The following is a 20,523-nucleotide window of genomic DNA, read 5'->3' as shown; positions in this document are numbered from 1 at the left end:
TCGTTGTGCATGTGTGCAGATATGAACATAGACTGCAAGCGTCTATCGTCTTCATTATTCTGACATTCTTTTACAATAGGATTCTCCATGTATCTTGAACGAAATGAAAATCTTGTACACTTAGACAACCAATTTCAATATATATATATATATATATATATAAAATCAATTGAAATGAATACCATGAACATGAAATAATAAAGAAATCATAAAAATCTCATAAACAATTAGATGTATCTTTTCAGATTTGTAACTCCCAATTAATTATTGGGGGTTACAAAAAGGTTGAATTACCAAATTACCCTTATCATTAATTTATAATTTAGATTTGAACCTAAAGTGAAGAAAGAATGTGATTGGTCAAAATCGGTTTCCATAGTTTGTACCATATGGTTGGTTTTTATTTGAACCAGCCCCTATATATATATATATATATATATGCGTATGGGTTACAGTGAATACATGAGAAGTATTAAAAGTATATGTGTATGCATACATGGTATTGTGCTTACAATAGGAAGTATTAAAATATATATACATGTGATGTGCATTATTGGGAGAAAAGGAGGAGTGGTTTAAAATATTAAACCTCCATCGTTTTTTTAAGTTTTATAATATTAAACTTCACAATGCCTCAATAATATATAGATATATATATATATATATATAAATGGGATAAGATCAATCTTTTCCTACTTATCTTCTAATAAAGAAAAAGAGGCAGTAGTGGTGTGTAGGTGTTCTTGAGAGAAAGTTGTCGTGCGAAGTTATTTAGAGAAGATTTTGTGTTGATTATTTGAAGCTTTGTTGTGTGAACTATCTTCAAATCCGTGCATAAGGTGAGTTTTGTTATTAAAATTCTTATATGTTGATATTTGAAATATATGGATTTTGATGGATGATTTTAATGAAGAAAGGAAACTGTTTTGAACAACTGATTTGAGCTTTATGAATCTAGGTTTTGAAACTGTTTTGTAATATAAAGAAGTATCTGCTTCTTTCAAAACAGTTGAGATTATAACCTATTTTAAGGAATAAAGAGTTTTGAGTTTGGAAAATGGATTCAAGATCTACTAGTTCTTGATTTTAGAAGTTTTGATATAAAACTGTTTTGAAACTCATATTGGCTAAAACTATTGATGATGTTCCTTCAGGATGGTTGTGACTTTGGTCTGTTTTGATTGGAAACAATATGTAGATTTTGATGGAAAAATAAGAGTGACATATCAAGGAGAGGTGTACCATGGGATAAGGGTGACATATCAAGGAGAGGTGTACCTTCAGCTATGAGGGTGACATATCAAGTAGAGGTGTACCTTTGGATATAAGGGTGGCATTTGTTTGTGTGATTATTATTATAGCTCTTACTGTTATATCCCTTAATATTGCAATGGTTCTGAGTCCTTATTTCTTTGTCATTTGATGATTCAGGAATATTGCTCTTATTGGAAATGATAGTAATGACGTTATTGAGAAGGGGAAAATTGGCTTATGGCTAGAGGTTTTGAATAATTGTGTTTTTGATTAAAAGTGTTTGGAAAAGAGTTATGAGAAACCAGAGAGGCTCTGGATGTTCTTTGAAAGGAACCAAAGGAGCTCTAGTTGTTCCTTGAATAGAACCAGAAGGGCTCTCTGGTTGTTCTACAATTTGTTAAAGGAATTTTGGGTTGTTGTTTAGGGACAATCACAAGATCTCTGACTATGATGAAAATCTTTACTTTCAAACCCCTATTTGGACCAGAGGCTCTATATGTATTGTATAGAGGCTCTGTGTCATAAAGGTTGTATTTCAAATTGTTTATAAAACTTCTTTCTCTTATTTAAACTTAGAAATTTATTTACATGAAATGACTTTGCAAAGCAAGGCAAGCCAGAGGAGCTCTGGTTGGTCTTTACAGTTAAACCAGAGGAGCTCTGGTTGGTCTTTGCATTTGAACCAAAGGTTCTGGTCATATAGAAGTTTTCAAATTATATTTTTCTTTATACTTGGAAATTATTTGTATCCTTTCTATGTACATGACTTTGCTATAGTCATTGAACTAGAGAAACATCCTTATATAGAAATAAGGGTAAACTTGAGTTTGGGAAGAAGTGCTCTGGTTGGTAGGACTATAAGCTCTGGTCCATGGAACCAGAGGGGCACTAGCCCTGCTGTTTTAGAGATAAACTTTTCTTAAGTCAAAATTTGGTCTTTAGAGTCAGAGGGGCGCTCGTCGTGGAGAATTATGAGATTATGTTTCTATTTTTAGGAAAGGTTGATTTTTAAATAAAGTTTTGGTGATCTTCATCGTCCAATTACAAAGAAAAAGGGATTTCACTAGACCTTCAGGTCTAACTCTCATTTTGTCTTTCAAATATGTATTGCAGGAACAACTGGGCTACATGAAAAAAGGGAAGGGGAAAAGGTAATTATTTTCCCATGTGCATATCTATATGACGATCAGCTTATGGAAGTGTATAGTTTTGAAGATATATGTTATGTAGTACAAGAACATGCATTTTGGAATTTTTGGATTGTGTACTTTGCACATTGATTTCTTGTACTATGGGACGTAAGTGGAGTAATAATACCTATACTTTTCTTGATTGAAGTATGTGTTATATGCAATGTATGATATGGGGTGTTACAAACTGACCATTTGCAAGTCGTGATATTACATAAGAAAAGGTCCAAATAGCATTTAAGAGGTCAAAAAGAGCCAAGGATTTTCTGTTTTTCAACATCAAATTCTTGACATGAATTTGATTTATCAGATGGAAGGAAAAAAATAACATGTGGAATCCCTCCCACCAAAAACATTAGTACAGTTGTGTTTTTATCCACAAATATTAACAATTATATATCATCTATCGTATTAAAGAAGAAAATGAGGATGAAATAGCGAGTGGTGTCTCTAAGATAATGTTGGTGGCAGATTTGAGGTCATAATAGTTACTTTGTTTGAAATTGCATGTTATAAAACAAAATGTAGCAAGCTAATTCGGGTTAGAAAGATTTCACCGATGAAGTATAAGATGGCGGTGGATTTACATGTAAATCAAAATAATAAAATAGAGGGAGGGGTCATATATTTCTGACTACTAAACAACACAAAGGGGTAAAACAACATTGCAAGACTTGCCTGACTCATTCGAGGACGGAGAGCTGGAGTCGGTTCAATGCACAACGAAGCTGCCAAAATTACACGATTCATTTCATGCTCGTTGTAATCATCACCCAGAGAAGGATCAACTAGTTCTCTTATTGCATTCTGTTCCATCAAAGGTTTTGCCTTCAAAGAGAATTTGTGTAGTTAATTAGATAATTAAATAACTAAAAGATACAACATGGAACAGTAAGCTGGCATGCACTGCACACCATGGCTTACCCAAAGTACAAGGCTTTTCTGTGAATCATCTAAAGCTTGGCGTCCTGTTATGATCTCCAAGACTAGCACACCATAAGAAAAGACGTCAGTTTTCTCATCCACTATGCCGTTCATGAAGTATTCTGGAGCAAAATAGCTGCCAACATTGAACATGAAGAGTAACCATCATAACATGAAATATCTATCCAATGAGAAATGTTTATTTGCAAATATATAAAAAACATAACAATAACTCCCAATAGTCACTTCCGATACTACATGTTTCAGTTTACATACCCGAATGTACCTTCAAACTTTGACACATTATGGTGAGTCCACTCTCTCGGTAGCCATGTCGCAAGACCAAAGTCACATATCTAAATTCAAATTGCATATTAGTCATTGAATATGAATAACGAAACGGAGTATGAATAAACATACATAGAGACCGGGATATCCCATAGATCATCGAATAGGTTTTGCACCCGACCTCATAATTCTGTACTTCCTTTTATTTTATTAACTATCAGTTACGAGTGAGTACCCTACCAACCAGACATCCTAAATAGGAAATGAATGCATAAAAAAGTTTTGCTTTTCGTAGAAGTCAATAAAATGTTAAAAGATGAACTATAATCACGTTGTACTAAAACAAAGGAATTGGAGGGGGAAGTAATTGTGTAACCAAAACTTATGTAACCTATAAGATACAGCTTGCCCATTTAACTAATCCCTCTTACTACTAACTGTCTAAACTATAGAACTATTGCAATCATAGCCTACCATTGACGCCCAATGTTACAATGCAGTGGTTCAAGTTCGATGCAACTATCTTATTTACTCATTGGTACTTAATATACATTCTTATGATGCTACAAAAGCAGGACTTGGCCATGAAAAGGTACCTGTGGCTCAAAATTCTCCGTAAGGAGAATGTTATCAGCCTTGATATCCCTGTGAATGATTCGCCTTTGGCAGTTTTCATGAAGGTATAACAAGCCATTGGCTGTCCCATGTATAATCTTATATCTTGGACCCCAATCTAGTTTCCTCTTTGCACCTGTAAAAAATATCGTGATTCAGATGAAAAAAGAAGAAGCAAGTTTAGAGCATGTTTGAAAATACCACGCAATAGTGATCCTAGGCTTCCATGGGGGGATAACTCCATAACAAGATGTATTCCACCTTCAATCCCATATCCAATTAATTTAGCAGTATTAGGATGGTCAACATGTGCTATGGTTCCAATCTCGGATAGAAATCCTATTATTTGCTCCTCTGTTGTCCCTTTGTTGAGCCTTTTGATTGCCACCAGCCTCCCGTCATGCAAGCAGCCCTTGTAAACATCAGCGTAACCACCTTGCCCAATCACTTTATCTGGAAAGCAAAATCCCCACATCATTCATTTGTAATGCAAGTTTGGAAAGAATCTACGAATATTAAAATGGGAAAGCTTCAGAAAGGAATGCAGACCCTCGCTAAAATTGTCAGTTGCAGCTTTAAGTTCCGAGATGGTGAAAACTTTCCATGAGGACTTGAAAGGGCATAAATTAACATCTGGGTTCTCTCTAGCACTCATGGTTTTTCTTCTGGATGGCTTTGGTGCAAGGGGTGGCAAGGACGGTACCCTCTTAGCAAAGCTTTTCTTCCACATTTTGAAGAATCTAAACCACCGAGAACGTGGTTGTGAAATGGCTTCATTTTTTATGCTATCCGCATCAGATGAACTTAGCTCCTTGTCAAAGCTTCGTATGCATGCCTCTAGAACTCCTCTAGGGGAAGTTGCATCTTCTTTCTCTTTTTCCATCTCAAAGAATCTCAAATCTAGCTAGAATCCAATACTTATACATAAATATGGTAGTCTGTAAATGAAGCATTTAAAATGGACACCATATAAGCAAATATTTGGTAGAAGTAATAGTACCTTGTGCCGAAGCAGAAGGCCACAATGAACGTCCAACTGTTTTATTATCCACGTGAGAAGATTTACCTTCCACGATTCTTTTTAGGATACGAGATACATGATGACCTTTTTTACTGCACAAGTAATTTACAGGTTTAGTGAATACTGAACAGCCCAAAGAAAACTATTTATACCATGAATGGTCGGTATGTGAGAGAAAGATGTTGTGGGGATATGCAAGTAGATGAGAAGCCTAAATTGGAATTTCGAAAGAAAGCAGGAATCAAAGAAATTATCAAATTTCAAAGATAAACTGGTGAACACATAGGACATCAATTCAACACTAAACACCATAATCTAGCATATATCATACAACCAAACAACGTCACGGTATATCCTGAAAACTAAAATACTATACTTAAAAAGGTGAAAGAATCAAACAAAAAAAGTAACTTGCACAGACCGACCATCTCCTTGAAAACCCTATTTTCTCCGTCAAATGCTTTTTTTAAAGAGTAATCTTCTAGGATTCCGCATGTCTCATACAAAAGGATGAAATAGCAAAGTGCTTACACACATGAAATGGTCAATATGTATTCTAAAACCTGGCCTACCACGAGAAGCCAATATGATCGATCATCATCGATTATCATCAAATTTGAAGTCAACAACACAGAATAAAAAACATCGAGAAATTGTGTATTCATGCAATACAACCGTTGGCAAGAGTATATTGCAAAACCAAGAACACCTTTTACTAAAAAGGAAATTCGAAAAGTAGTAGTTGAACATGTCTTGCTAATAAGAAGATCAAGTGAAAAGAACCCCAAAAACATACATTAATATTGGTGACAAATTAAATATTATAAAATTACTTTTTTCCTAGGTATAATTTGTTTAATCCAAAATCTTGACGTAATTTTAGATGTATTTTGATTTAAAAATAAATATATTTATGATTAGTTTATATTTGAACATATTTATCAGTTGGTTATTGATTAGTTTTATGGACTTCAAAGAGTTTTAAAGAAAACTATGCATTAATAAGAGATTCCTAAACTTAATACTTTGTTCTAGGTCAAAAAAACTTAGGTTGTACTCACACACATACCCTGTTCCAAAGCTCCAGAAATTGATGATGAATCAAATTTGAATCCAATTAGGCATAGGCCAAAATCAAACAACTTGATTAGCATAACAATTAGGCCAAAATCTAGAATTCAAACCAAAAAGTATTAGCTGTGACGGTTTACAGATATTGTAGATTAATGAATCCCTATGAAGTTGAAGCACATTAATGTTACCGCTCTTGACTAGCCATGAAGAAGACGATGACGGAGCTCCGTCCCTTGTTCTAGAAAAAGCCAAATATTATACAATTTCGAACCTCCTTGCATCCATAATCAAGTCAGAAACCTAAACGAACCATTAAAATTGGCGAAAATTTTCAAATTTCATTTGTTTCCGTTGCAATTTACATGAGATTTTCTTCTAAGAATTCTTCCTTGAATTCAAACTTCATTTGTTTCTGCTGCAATTTCTTATCAATTTTGGAAAAAATTCCTCAGCGTCATTGACTATCTTTGGAGAAAAACCTTCCATATTTCAAATTCATAAGTTCTTAACACCGTCGGCGAGCGGGAGCCTCCTACTTGTCCTCTCAGCCATGAACTCTTGTCAGAGACATCGAATGATGAATTTCTAAAATACTTTTTAGTCCCTAAACTACTAGATCTTTGGCATTTGTAGTCCCCAATAAAAAGTCCACCGTAAAAAAGTAGCATACCTTGTTTTATTATTAGAGTAAACTATGATTTTCGTCCTTATAATTTGAGAAAGTTTGGGATTTTCGTCCCTATGGTTTTAAAATTGTCATTTTCATTTCTATGGTTTGTAATTTATTATTGTTTTCGTCTCCGAGACTAAATATGTTAAAATTCCTCCATTAACATAGGGATATTTTAGTCCTTTTTTTTGGTTTATTAAATATAGTTGTTGTTTCTGTTTTGATATTTTTGTCTTTTTCATTAATAAAACTATATTTTTTTTTTGATAAAATGTAAATAGATAAAAAATTATATTATTTTATTATGATAAAATAATTAAAACATTTTTAATTTAACTAGGTTTTTTTTTAATATTTTTGATCATTATAGTTTAGTTTTTTATGAGTTTGATTTCTACCATTAACATCATTTAAGTGCAATCCGTTGAATACTATTCATATAAGAGTATGGCTTATATAAATGTGTTACAATAAATTTATAAAATTATATATTTTTTATTAGTAAATTCATAAGCATTTATTTGGTATGAAGAACTTAATATCATTAGTTGTTTGGTCTTATAAAAAAATTTAATCGTTTAGTCTCTAATGAAGAAAAAAGAATTAAAATACTATCATGTCACTACAAGAGGAATGAGCTTTAGAGAAGAAACCTTTAGAGAAGCTTTTAAAAGTGTATCTAAAGCTACATTATAGAGAAGAATTTAAATGACAAAAATGAGAAATGTAACTAAAGGTTGGACGACATTTAGAGAAGGATTTATAGGCTAATTATACGTTACAAGAAATGTCGTTGAAAGTTTTAGAGAAGCTTTTATAAAAAAAATGTCTCTAAAAAGTTTCATCAATTTTTAGAAACACTTTCTTAAGCTTCTCTAAAGATTAAGAAAAAATTTAAGTTTTTTAAAATTAAATAAAAATATTTAGTTACTTTTTAAAAGTGTATCTAAAACATTTATGTTAAAAATAATCAAAATTAAATATATAATCTATACTACCTTATAAAGCAGATTTCATAAAAAAGTCTTAAAAACAACTTAAAATGCATAAAGTACAACCTCTCGATGCTTAAAGTCTTAAAGTCTTAAAAATGTACAACCTTTTTATGCATAATCTATACCGTACCACCCTTTAATGCATTCCACTACTTACTCCACTCACTTCTCCCAAAACCAGATTCTCCAAGCACGTGACTCTGCACTTCGCGTGCGCATCTTCTCCAAACCCATAGTCTCCACTCATCCACTCACTCTGCTCTTCGCAGAGGCATCTTCTCCTACCCATGCTCTCCACTCACCCTTATAAACGATCTCCTTCGTAAAGCCCTGCATCTCTCGCTCTCCCGATCGCTTTGCATCTCTCGCTCTCGCTCTCGCCCTGCATCTCTCGCAAGAGGTACGATTCTTAACTTTATATTCAAGGTTGCTTGATTCACGGTTGCTTGATTTTAGGGTTTTAGGTTTTAGGTTGTTCATCATATCATAAGTTTGTGAATTTGAATTATTACAATCATCAATATCCTTTTAAAATTGAGCATTTTCACTTGTGCTTTTCCTTCCTATGAATCTTCAGTTGTGTGTACATTTGGATGCGTCTCACCCACCATCAAGATGTGTGCAATGGATGGGTTTAATTACTGCAGAACATCTTGAAATGGATTCTCCTGTAACAAGTACTCATTTCAAATTTGGTATGAACTTCAATACCAATGTACAACTATTTGTAGCACTTGTAAGGTTGGAAAGCCTATTTTTGAAGTTGAAACCTAATTTGTTTGTCATCCGAAGTCAAAGTGGATCTCTTTTTACACTGGCACACAGAGAGTATTATTAGGTGATTCTCTACTGGATATGATTTTACATACTGGAATACAATGATGCAGGGCACTTACGAGGTTTTGTCTTTCTTGCCATTGAATTATTTTGTAATTAACTTTATGGATTTTCTTGTTGATTCTATATATTCTTGTCTTTCTATATATTTGCAGTTCTTCAGCCATTGATTCCACTTGTTCGACACAGGGCTGTGTTGGCGTTGTCTGGATATTACAGGTGACTGTTCTGCTGTTTTTGTTTTTGCTTAGCAACATGTCATTTGTTTTGGCTGCACTGTTTCTTTACAGGTGACTGTCTTGGTCATGTAGTCACTATGCTCTCAATTTCACTACAACATTCCCAAAATAAGATAAATTAATAGAGGTTCTTGTTTTGATGCAAATTTTAATCTGATATACACATGAGATCATGAAGCATTTAAGACAAAGTTTGAAACTATATGTAGACATGTAAAGAGATGTTTATAACATGAAAGACATAGGAACTCCATATTCTGTCCATTAAGTCTGCACATGGCCCTTACAAGCAGATCTGTCCAATCAACTATGTTCTAAAAGGTTTTGATGTTTGATGTTTGAAGTGGCTGCATAGCTTCATCATCTTATTCACACAATTAAGTTTGTTTCCATTACATTATGTTGCAGATCACGAACTGCTGTTGCTCCTTTTGAACGATTGAGAATTCTTCTCCAGGTGGGTACTTTATCTACTTTTTTTTCTTTTGTGTGTGTGTGTGTTTAGATACAGCAGCAACATTAGTCAGTTTTTAAAACACTAGACTTGTTCAAAATAGCAAACTGCTCCTTATGTGTGTGTGTTTAGATACAGCAGCTGTTACATGTTCATATTTTTATTCACATGAACATGCCTATAAGTAGAAACTTTAAATGAGTAGGGAATCATAAAATTGAAACTGGGATTTGACTAGGTTTGCACGATGTGGATTTCATTACATGTTTCAAATTTCAAAATGATACATCATTCCATCAAACAATCTTTTCTGTATCTATCTTCTTTTGGCAAGTTTGCTCCTTATTTCATCAAAATTGCTTTTGAGTAACATATTACATTACATTTGTGGTATAACCCTTGACTGCATTTATAAATTGCATACCCTRAATTTTCAATGAAACATACAAAATACAAATGCAGCAGAAGTTGTTTCCATTTCAACTTATACACACACAGAAACAGGATGCTGCAGGTTTAAGAAACAGAAACATAATGCAGTTTCCACCRGCTGTAGGTTTAAGAAACAGAAACAACTTGTTTTTGTTTAAGTGGAACACAAAACGGAACACACACACAAGGGCATGTGGTTTGCAAATGAGACTGCATTCTGTTTTTAATCCTTGGTTTTGGACAGAGCATGGCTAAGTCCAAGATTGAATAGGGCTAAGTCCTTGGTTTATTAAACCCATTATGTTAACTGTATTTAATCCTTGGTTTTGGACAGAGCAGGGCTAAGTTCAAGATTGAATAGCCCTGCTGTGTGTGTGTGTATATAGATATAGATAGTTATGCATGAGGATTTACATTCTGTTTTAAATGGTCTTTACTCCTGTATAACTGATGTTGTGTGCACAGTGTGTGTGTGTGCCAAAGTAGCAACCTGACAAAATGGACTGTTTGCTTATTGAGAAGATGAAAAATGAAAAAGTAATATTATGCATGTGCCTGACTGTCATTATGCATGTGGAATAAAATACCTGTGACCATGTGCCTGACTGTCATTATGTTATAGGAGTAGGAACCCTTTTGTGCTTGAACTGGATCTCGAACCATTTAATGCTACATTTCCTCGARTGTCACGCTCTTCATCCATTGGCAATGGAGTTCAGTTCCTCAACCGCCACCTCTCTTCAATCATGTTCCGAAACAAAGATTGTATGCAGCCGCTTCTGGATTTCTTTCGTGCCTACAAACATAAAGGATATGTAAGTTTAACTCATTGGTTTTGGTTGGATTATTCTACTGCGTTTGAGCTRGTTAGTGTGACGTCCTGAAGCATCTACTATCCTCGCTTAAAACTTGCCTTCTTGATTACTATAATTGAAGTAGCTGAAATTTTTTATCTGTGTTGAAATTTGTGATACAAAACCACTGCTGCTACTTATACCTAACAAGTCGCTTTYGACCTCAATTTGGCTTCACTTTATAGGTGACATCATGTTGCGTTTGTTGTCGCATTCAGCAACCTTGGCTACCTGGCAATTTGTTTGTCTCATCTTCTTTTTGGCTTCAAAGCTGTTAAAAACAATTCCTCAGGTAATATATTTCTGCTGGCTCCAACATACTTAAACTCTGTTTTATGCCCAAACTGACAGCAAAGTTAACAGGAAAAATGCTACAATTTCTTTGGAATATTAGCTTCTGGTCTACATCTGTTTGGGACAGTCCTGGAATATGTCATTTGAAATGCTTATGGGGACCAAAGGGTGACATAACTAGTTGGTGCAGAAATGCATCTATAGTTTCGATGATCATTAACTTACTTACAGTCAAGGCAAGGATTATTCTGACTTCTTGTTACAGATCCCACTCATCAATTTTTATTTTAGAATTCATATCAACTGTCAGAAAATTAGACTCTGAAAAATGGCATATGCTTCACGGTTGGATAAATTAGAATGCAATTCAATGTACATGAATAAGAGAAGAAAAAACAAGTGATGCAGATTTTGGTTGAATAAGAGAAGAAAAAACAAGTGATGCAGGTTTTGGTTGAATAAGAGAAGAAAAAACAAGTGATGCAGGTTTTGGTTGAATAAGGAACAATTGATAAAAAGATAATAAAAGAAAAATCAAGTAAACAGCTCAAGTAAACAGCTTAATTGCCTTCACTATTTCTACTTATGTTGTAGGACTGTTTGGTGTATTTGGACTGTTTAAACAGCTCAAGTAAACAGCTCCTAACACTTATATTAGGACTGTTTCAGTATTCTTGGACTGTGGTTGTTGAAATTATTACACACTTTTTACTTGTAATGATCTATTTAATAGGTTCGATTTTGGTTTGAAACAGACTAAGAGGCTGTTTGTTTCCCTCTTAATGGTGACATTAAGAGGGAGCCTCTTACTCGCTAAGAGGCAGAAGCTGTTTGGCAAAAAAATAATCACCTCTTAATGRTGACAATATCCTCTTAATGGTTCTGTGTTTAAGGTGCTCCTAAATGGTTCAGAGGTAAGTTGTTCCATTTTTACCCTCCCACTTCTCCAGCCGGCTACTCATCCCACTCGATCCCGTCGTCTCATCCCATTTTACAGACTCATCTCCCTCCTCCCCATCTTCTACCTTCTCACCATCTTTCCCCTCCTCCTCTCATCTGCCTTCACCATCGCCGTCACCACCTTCTTCTTCACTTGGCTGGCCACTTTCAAGCTCCTCCTCGTCGCGTTGCACAGGTTCGCCGGTTGTCACTCGACCGTCTCCATCGCCGGCAACCTCCACCGTCTCCATCGCGGGCGACCTCCACARCTTCCATCACCGACGACCTTCCACAGCTTCRATTGTCGCCTCCAGYAGGTATCTTCGATTGTCGCCTCGAATTTAGTCGCCGGTCGCCAGTCCCTTAACAGTAGCACAKCTTCRATTTTAAGTAAATGCATAATGAAACTTCCATCGCCGGTCGACAGTCCCTTAACAGTAGCACAGCTTCGATTGTCGCCTYCATTAGRTTTTCTTTCTTCCATTTTTAGTTGTTAGGATAATGGTAATTTGTTCAGGATCCCACAATTAAAAGGTTAAAAAAGAGAGGGTTAAAATGGTAAATTTGCATTTATTCAGAAAACAGTTACCAAACAACATTATTTCATTCAGTACTTAACCATTCTGACCCTCTTAACTATTCTGCACTAAATCATTCAGCAACTGCCAAACAGCCCCTAATACTTTGACTAATGTTCTACCACTGTTTTCTTTCAGGTTTTAAGCAAGTGTGATTATGATGGCGTTGTTGCTCATATATTCTGTTTRAGGAGTCTGCCGACTTTGTATAAAAAGGATAACTGCAGGTTTAATATATTCTTCTGCTTTATGATGCGTAAATAGGAAAAYGTTGAACTTGAAATTATATGTAGGTTTTAAATATTCATTTTGCTAATGAAATGTTCTGATGGCTTATTGATTTGTTATAGATAAAGAGGGAAATTGTCACAGTTAGCTATGAAATTATTGCATTATGGCCAACACCTTTGCAGACACCTTGYAATCAAATAAGGCTTCGTCATCTGTGCAAAGTAAGTAACAAACGTGGTTCTACTCGGGCAGACTATAAAAAAGTTAGAAAAGATATGGCAGTTGACAGGTAGAGTATCAAGTTTTGCGAGGAGTTTAGGGCGGATGTTAGAAAATGGATTTATAGATTGATTGAATTGTTGGGATTGTTTTGAGAACTTATTTTTTATATATTACAAATTTATATCAATTTATTGCTTTGAGATTTTTATGTTGTTTTTGTTGATTAATATAATATATTATATACAAATATAGATCTTAAATATGGATGAAAAATAATAATAACATGTCCTTTAGAGAAGGAATTGATCTTTTAAAATTGTATCTAGAGATAMGATTTAGAGAAGGTTTTGATTATTTGTATCTAAAGATAATCTTTTGAGAAGGTTTGTAGAGTGTAACTAAAGGACATCTTTAGAGAAGGTTTAGGTAAAATGTCACTAAAGCCAATATCTTTAGAGAAGCTCTTTTGTAAACCTTCTCTGAAAGCACTTTTTAGAGACGTTTGTGAACCGTCATCAATACTTGAAAAGTGTCACTAATAAATACATTTAGAGAAGCTTTTATAAAAAAATTAACTAACCTTTAGAGAAGTTTTGAAGTGTATCTAAAGCCCTAAAAARGTGTCTCTAAAAGCTACCAAAAACATACCCTTCGAAAACCGTCCCTAAAACCTTTACCTACCGTTACATAGAGAAGCTTTTTGACGGAAATGAAAAGCTTCTCTAAAGCATTTAGAGAAGCTTTTAAGAATTTTAAATACAAAACAAAACCTTCTCTGAAGGTTATTTTTCTTGTAGTGAACACTCCCCCCGTCTTACCATGGTTGTTGGCACAGAGTTAGCTGGGGCTTCTTCCTCGAGTCTTGTCATGATCGTTCACTGTTAATCCCAAATTCGAAGTATATTAACAAATATTTAAAGAGAAATCTAAGAAAAGAAATTGTCTACCAAATGTATTTGATATATTGAGAGTGAAACGAAATTACAATACTACAAGAATGATCAAAGAATTCAAACAATACAAGTAAAACAAAATTATTTATACCACAAGGGTATTTACACTTCAAGCTCCTAAACTTGAACTTTTGTTCAATAAGATACCAAAGTGGATGATTGACTAAAATCTAGATCTAACATTCTCCCATTTTTTGAATTCAAGCATTCCATTTGAACTTCTTCCGAAGACCAAGATGAGTTTCAATTTTCCTCATATCATCTTTGAAACTCAACCTGTCTTAAATCACATCTAGTGCTTTGACGATCAGCTCCTGATCTCTTTTATCCATCTTCTCCTTGGATTTATCATCATCATTGAGTTTCAAGCCAACTTTTGTCTGATCAATTCAATGTGCCATCTTAATATTTTTCTACTTCTTTAAATCTCAAGAAACACTTCTTCAGCTTGGCATTCTGATACACAATTCCAAATTTAGGATCTTCAAGTATCATGTATGTTGGAAAATCATCAATCTCAGGTAGATTTTGATAAGGTTGGAGTAGACTGACTCTCTTTTGGTTACTTCAACACCCAATGGAAAATCTATAATCAAGGAGTATTTGGCCTGTCTTTTCATGAGCCTTTTCACAACATTTAGAGCCAAAGTTACATCATGAGGTCTGATAGTCCTCTTCCTCATTTCATGGTATAGAAATTCTAGATCTTCCAACTCAAGGTCAGTGAATTCTGCCTCATTGAACATCCATTCATTTTCATTTTGTTTTAGAACCTCGAAAGTTGGATAGTATAGTGTGTAGGACTTCCTGGCTGAAATTTTCTTTATAGAGACTATCTTTTTCTTGGTATTCACCTACTTCCTCATCTGCATTGGGCTTTAATCATGTAAATGTACTCCTGGATGTGATATTTATTTAATTTAGTAATCCCTAAGACATTGATGAGATCCAATTTTCTCAAATGCCTTACAAAAATTTGTCTTTCATCATCTTCCAAGAAAGCAACTTTTATTCTTGTTCTCTCCCATCTAATAGTTTGTTCAGCTTGTTTCACTACAACAAGATTTGATACATTAGAGAATTCTGGTTGTTGATGTGTTATCGGAGGCACAAAAGATTGTACTCGATCAACTTGTTCCACTTTAACTGATGGTTCAGGCATAGAAACAACATCATCAACTTCAAACTCCAAGTTCTACAAAATCTTGATAAGAAAAAGAAATCAAATATTCAATATCATCCTTCATTCTCAATTATGCTTCTTTATCCTTGTCACCATCTGGTTCGTCTGTATTCGAGTCAATAAAAATGATGTCTGTGAACCTATCATTTATGGCTTTCAGCTCTTTCCCTCTAACTATTGCATCCTCAAGATTTTCAACCGTTGGATCAGTTTCATCCACCAATAAAATTTGCACCATTTGTCTTTCTCCTTCAGGCATATTTTCGTCAGAAACCTGAACATCATAAGCTTGTTCAGTTTCATCTGTTTGACCAACAAATCTTTGTCTCTTCTCCCCTCATGGTGATTAGGATCATCCGGGTTATCATGTTTTTGTTTAAGTATAGAGGCTTGCGTCTTGCAAGTTTCTTCCAATGATTGAGCTCTTTCGATAATCTTTGTAGAGTATCCTTAAGTGTTGTTGGAGTCGATGATCTAACAATTGTAGACAAACTGTTAATATTGGATAAGACCTCTGACTTGAACTGGTTGAAATGATATGTCATAACTACATTCTGCTCAGCTTCTATTGATTGGCATAACAACCCAAGTAAATTTGTATCATCTAAATTTAGGTCAACTTGAGAGTATAACTTTGTATACATCAAAGACTTCAATTATGGAATTAATATATCATTAGAAGGTCTTGGTTGTGCTGGTGGTAGTTGCGGTGGTAATGGATCAACAATAACCATATCTTTTTCTTTCAGCATTCCATTTAATTAAAGACATCTCTTCCATAAAAGTATCTCGAACAGCCTTTAAGGCGCCAATAAGGCATTCTCTGGAAACAATTCTAGTAAGCTAACACTTGAACCATTTATGTTACAAGTTTTCACAACAGTTGAATCAACAATGTGGCCTACGTTCAGAATTAGACTATTAATAACTCTGGTAGGACTTCCACCCTATCCTTGTAGAAAAATTGTAGTAGGCTTTACTTGAGGTGTTTCGTATAAGTCACACAGACTAGCGGTTTGAGCTACGAAAGCATCAATAGTAAGTGTACTTATCAGTGTATTTAGCTCTAGAATGGAAGGTATAAAGAAGGAAGTCGGTGACTGGGGCGAGTATCTACCTTGTTTAATATCTAAACTCTCCAAATGAGAGATGGATAAATTTTTTGCTATATCCCCGTGAGAAAACGAAACAGACATTTGTTGAGAGATATTTGAGTGGATAAGGAGGGTGTGCAAATACGTTGTTGGGTCCACAACGTCTTATAATACCAGATCCCAACAGATAAGATTCGTAGAAGATGTGGCTACCCGTCTTGAATAGACGGCGTGGATAGGGATCTGTTGCTCTTTTATCCCTATGATACTCTCACCATGTATTTCTACTTTCCTTTGACTCAACCTCTCATCATTTTCTATTTATGCCCACTCATTCCTCATTCCTCCTTATAACTCTTGTTGAATTATCATCATCATTGTTAGCTTCATTATTCATCTCTTGTAAAAGTATAGAAAAAGTATTTTGCAAGTCTTGACAGAAGGATATCTTCCACAGAAGACAACAGAGGACTAACGACAGAAGCCKTATATTCGAGCAAGTAAAGTGTGACAGAACCTCTGATGTCTCTCACAGAGGTTCTGGAAAATGGTCCTCTGTCAATAAGAACATGCAAGTCAATTACAACAGAGCCTCTAAGATGGCTCACAGAGGGTCTGTGGATTTCGTCTTCTGTGAAGATTATGTTCCAACTGTTTTTCAATGGTTATTAGCTGCATGTGCTTCACACGTGACTAGGACTTAATCGACTTTATTTGGACGGCTTAGATGATTTCACGCGCAAGATCTTGTTAGTAAAGTCGTTAGGAACTAGTATAAATAGCGGCTAAGGCCTTTTTAATTAGTGTGCTTCCGTATTGTAATCGTCAATTTTTCAATTAAATCAATTAAAAAACCTTTGAAGCAATTCTCTTGCATTCATCTTCTTCCTCTTTTTGACTGTGTGTTCTTGATTTATTTACTCTGTTATGTTCTTATTATTGTTTCCGCTGCACTTTAATCGTCTTAGAGTTCATTCAGAGTATTAGATCAATATCAAAGCTGAATTTATAGGTCCAACAATCATCAATAGATGAATTCTCATAATCGTCTTCATCTGCATCATAATCCATTTCAGTAGATTAATGAGAAGAAACCGCATGATCAGAAGCACCCCCGAACTCTATGCCCCTCTGAATTACATTTTCCCTCACCACACCCTGATTAGGACCCCCTAAGTACCTGATCCTGCTCATCTATACCTAACAGACCCTCACTTACCTCGTCTGAGGCATGGGTTGCTCCTTGAGTAGGTCCCTCATACCATTAGAGCATTTTCTTGCCTATATACTATCACACACGGTGTATTCTGATCAACGTAGGCTAATAAAGCTTCAGATATGGAAGGATATCTTGATCCTTCTGTTGATCCTCTCTCTCTCTCAGTGATTTGATGATAATCCCTTTTACCCTATGCAAAGTATTTATGTTTCTGTCTTTTCAGTTCCAGCGATCTGCACTGAGTCTGTTCAGCGATCGCTGAAGAACTTGTATTGTAAATTCTATTAGTGACAACAATACTTCAAGAAGACAACGCTCACACCAAAGAACCTTTAGCAAATGTCAAAGACTGAAACTGAAGATTAGAGACTGACGAGTACGTGATCTGAAGCGGTGTTCAGTGATTATGAGCCTGTCTACATATGTGTGAAGACTGCCCAAGCCTCAGCGAATGCTGATGAGACCTTCAGGTTATTCCAACATTCATCGATCAAATGAAGCTTGCTAAGCACGATTGTTGTTGTCTTGTCCTTATACACACAAAGGACAAACCCATACCCTTTCTAAACGTTAGTAAGGTACTGAGCCGATTAGTTGACTCTATTACCCACAAACTTTATGAAAGGATGACTGCTAATGAATAGGCTTTTGTATTATTCACTGTAGCAAAGGACAAACCTTTCCCTTAAGGCTTGACATGCGTTCTAATCCTACCACGTTGCATTAAATGTGCATTTAATACAACAAGTATAAATAGATGTGTTCTATCTCTATGCAGAGATACTCTCTAACCTAAAAACCTTACTCTGAGCTTTCTTGTGCTTAAGTAAAAGAACACACATCTAAGAACAAATACACTCATCTTCAAGAGCAAGTTAGAATCCCTTTCATTGTATTCAAATCAAGTTCTCTCCCAGATAGAACTTACTTTCTATTTCTTTAACATCAAATCCTTTCTTATTTGCTAAGATTAAGTGTGTAAACTTAAGATTGTTTAGATAGGTTTTTTCTTACCTTATCTTTCTGCAAACAATCTTGTAAAATCTGTATTGATCTTCTCTTATCAATATATGTTGGGTCTGAATTTCAGTGTTAAATTGTATTCGTCTTGAAAGTTAATAATTGTCTATAATTGTATAGGTATCGTGTTTGATTTTGTAAGTCTGTTTAACTTTGAGTAGAAGGGTTAATAGTTTGAGCCTGTATAAGCTTTTGTCTTTAGTGAATTGGTAGGAGAGCTTCATTGTAAATCGTACTTTCATATTGAGAGTAATATAGAGACTTTGACTTGTTGACTTTTCCTCTCAATCTCCTCTCAAGTGTTCTTGAAGATTATATGAATCTGCCATGATTATATAAAGTTATTCTGAAGATTGATCATATTGTGGACTCACAATTGGTATCAGAGAAGGTTATGCAATAAATCACGAGAATAAATCACTGATTTGATGATTTTTTAAGAAAATTTTTCTGGAATTCAACATGTTCATCTTGTGTTCTTAATTTTTTAAACATTTTGATCCAAATTTTTTCCAAGTTACTGAGTTTTTGTGTTAAAAACGTGATCAAAGTGTGCATAATCACTTCGTGAATCTTTGTTATTCACAAGTTTTTATGTTTTGATCACCGGTTTTCAAGATTTGGTGAAATTTGTGATTTTTAAATTTTTTTGGTGTTCTAGAAAATTTCATAAAAAAATCAATGTTTTATCCATTTTTGCATGAAAAGTTGAAGTTTTTTGTTTTTGTGGGGTTTGTTCATCGGATTCATTGTGTAAATCATTCAAGTGTTAGTAGGATTTAAAGGTTACATCATTCACTTTGTAGCCGGATTCTAGACTTGGTAGATTCTTGATCATCTAAATCGCCACACCACTTTCATCGTACATAGCCTAAATCGATTACCATACTATCCGGATTTGACTTAATTTTTGATCAAAGACTTGATCGGATTGGCTATAAATCGGATATAGGTTTATCAAGATAACTTTTTCATCGCTCAAAGGACTTAGCCGGATTTATCTTAGATCTTGTAATCCGGACACCCTAATGTCCGGACATGAGGTAAATCGCTTATAGACTCGGGCGAAGTTGGTGTTAATCGGACAACAGCTTAGCCAAGCTTGTCCATCGTCGCTCAGGTTCAATTAGGTTCAAGGTAAATCGGTTAAAGGCTCAACCGAATTTGGTGTTACCCGGAAGTAGGCCTGTCCGTACTTGGTCTAGATCGCACGCCCCTTTGATCATACAACACTTATCCGCGTACTTGCATCACCCAGATATCATTCTCGGATAAGTTGGTCGCGATCTTCTTCTCTTGGACAACCCTGGAAAAGGGCTGTCCAGATTAGGTTTCCCGGATACCACTTAGTTGTGAACTCGGTAATCCTTATGTCCGATATAATCATCCTCGGCCAACATTTTTCTCGTGTCCAGATTACATGTAACCTCGGTCAACCTCTTCCATTGCCTTGTCCGGATTTGTGTATCTCGACCAAAAAGACTTAGTTTTTTTTAAGTATTCGATTTTGGCTTCCTCTTTCAACACTTTGTCCAAATTTGTCAAGACTTAGCCAATCTTCTGATTTCATCCCTTTTTGAAGTAATTTTGACAGAACTTAATTTTTTCAATTTTTTCTTCATTTTTGGATCAAATTTTTTCTGGATTTCACGTTTTATCTGTTTTTCACCAATTTACTGATTTTTTGAGGATTGGAACTGATTTGAACTGTTTTTGAGATTTTTGATCTGATTTCTGTCGCGTAAACTGTTTTTGATCAGTTTTAACCATTTTGACTATTTTTAACAGTTTTGTTAGCTTTATTCTGAAGCTAATGATAACCTTGAAAAAGTTTTATTAAGCAATCGAGGCCTAGAAGATGAAATGAAGAAGTTTCTGCGCCAAAACGTCTAAAGTCTAGAAGACCAGCCTCTGTGCTAAAGAGTCACGGAAGACCAGAGCTT

General features: G+C 34.9%; 1 protein-coding gene and 1 long non-coding RNA gene across 4 annotated transcripts in view; one reads left to right on the top strand and one right to left on the bottom strand.

The window, feature by feature from the left end:
* LOC112499853 (receptor-like cytosolic serine/threonine-protein kinase RBK2) overlaps window positions 1–5,368 on the bottom strand; it is a 13,887-nt gene extending 8,519 nt beyond the window's left edge. Inside the window, exons 1-7 of the mRNA XM_025103127.1 lie at window positions 5,272–5,368; window positions 4,821–5,171; window positions 4,473–4,724; window positions 4,253–4,407; window positions 3,645–3,724; window positions 3,369–3,504; window positions 3,123–3,272 (exon numbers count right to left, since the gene is read on the bottom strand). Of these exons, the coding sequence (XP_024958895.1) occupies window positions 3,123–3,272; window positions 3,369–3,504; window positions 3,645–3,724; window positions 4,253–4,407; window positions 4,473–4,724; window positions 4,821–5,154 (1,107 nt within the window). The 5' untranslated portion in view covers window positions 5,155–5,171; window positions 5,272–5,368. The remainder of the gene's footprint in view (window positions 1–3,122; window positions 3,273–3,368; window positions 3,505–3,644; window positions 3,725–4,252; window positions 4,408–4,472; window positions 4,725–4,820; window positions 5,172–5,271) is intronic.
* Window positions 5,369–8,254: 2,886 nt separating this feature from the next.
* LOC112500923 lies at window positions 8,255–13,035 on the top strand. Of its 3 annotated transcripts, XR_003067397.1 has the most exons (8): window positions 8,255–8,431; window positions 8,609–8,930; window positions 9,024–9,087; window positions 9,516–9,564; window positions 10,616–10,808; window positions 11,033–11,139; window positions 12,797–12,885; window positions 13,009–13,035. It is a non-coding gene; the product is annotated as an uncharacterized LOC112500923 (long non-coding RNA). The 3 variants fall into 3 exon arrangements; XR_003067396.1 differs by lacking the exon at window positions 13,009–13,035 and having other exon boundaries at window positions 12,797–13,004; XR_003067398.1 differs by lacking the exons at window positions 12,797–12,885; window positions 13,009–13,035 and adding an exon at window positions 11,211–11,372.
* The last annotated feature ends 7,488 nt before the right edge of the window (window positions 13,036–20,523 follow it).

This window comes from Cynara cardunculus (assembly GCF_001531365.2).
Source record: "Cynara cardunculus var. scolymus isolate 2C chromosome LG 17, CcrdV1, whole genome shotgun sequence".
Classification (NCBI taxonomy): domain Eukaryota; kingdom Viridiplantae; phylum Streptophyta; class Magnoliopsida; order Asterales; family Asteraceae; genus Cynara; species Cynara cardunculus.
The sequence above is the reverse complement of the archived record's forward strand: the minus strand, read 5'-3'. Positions and strand labels throughout refer to the sequence as shown.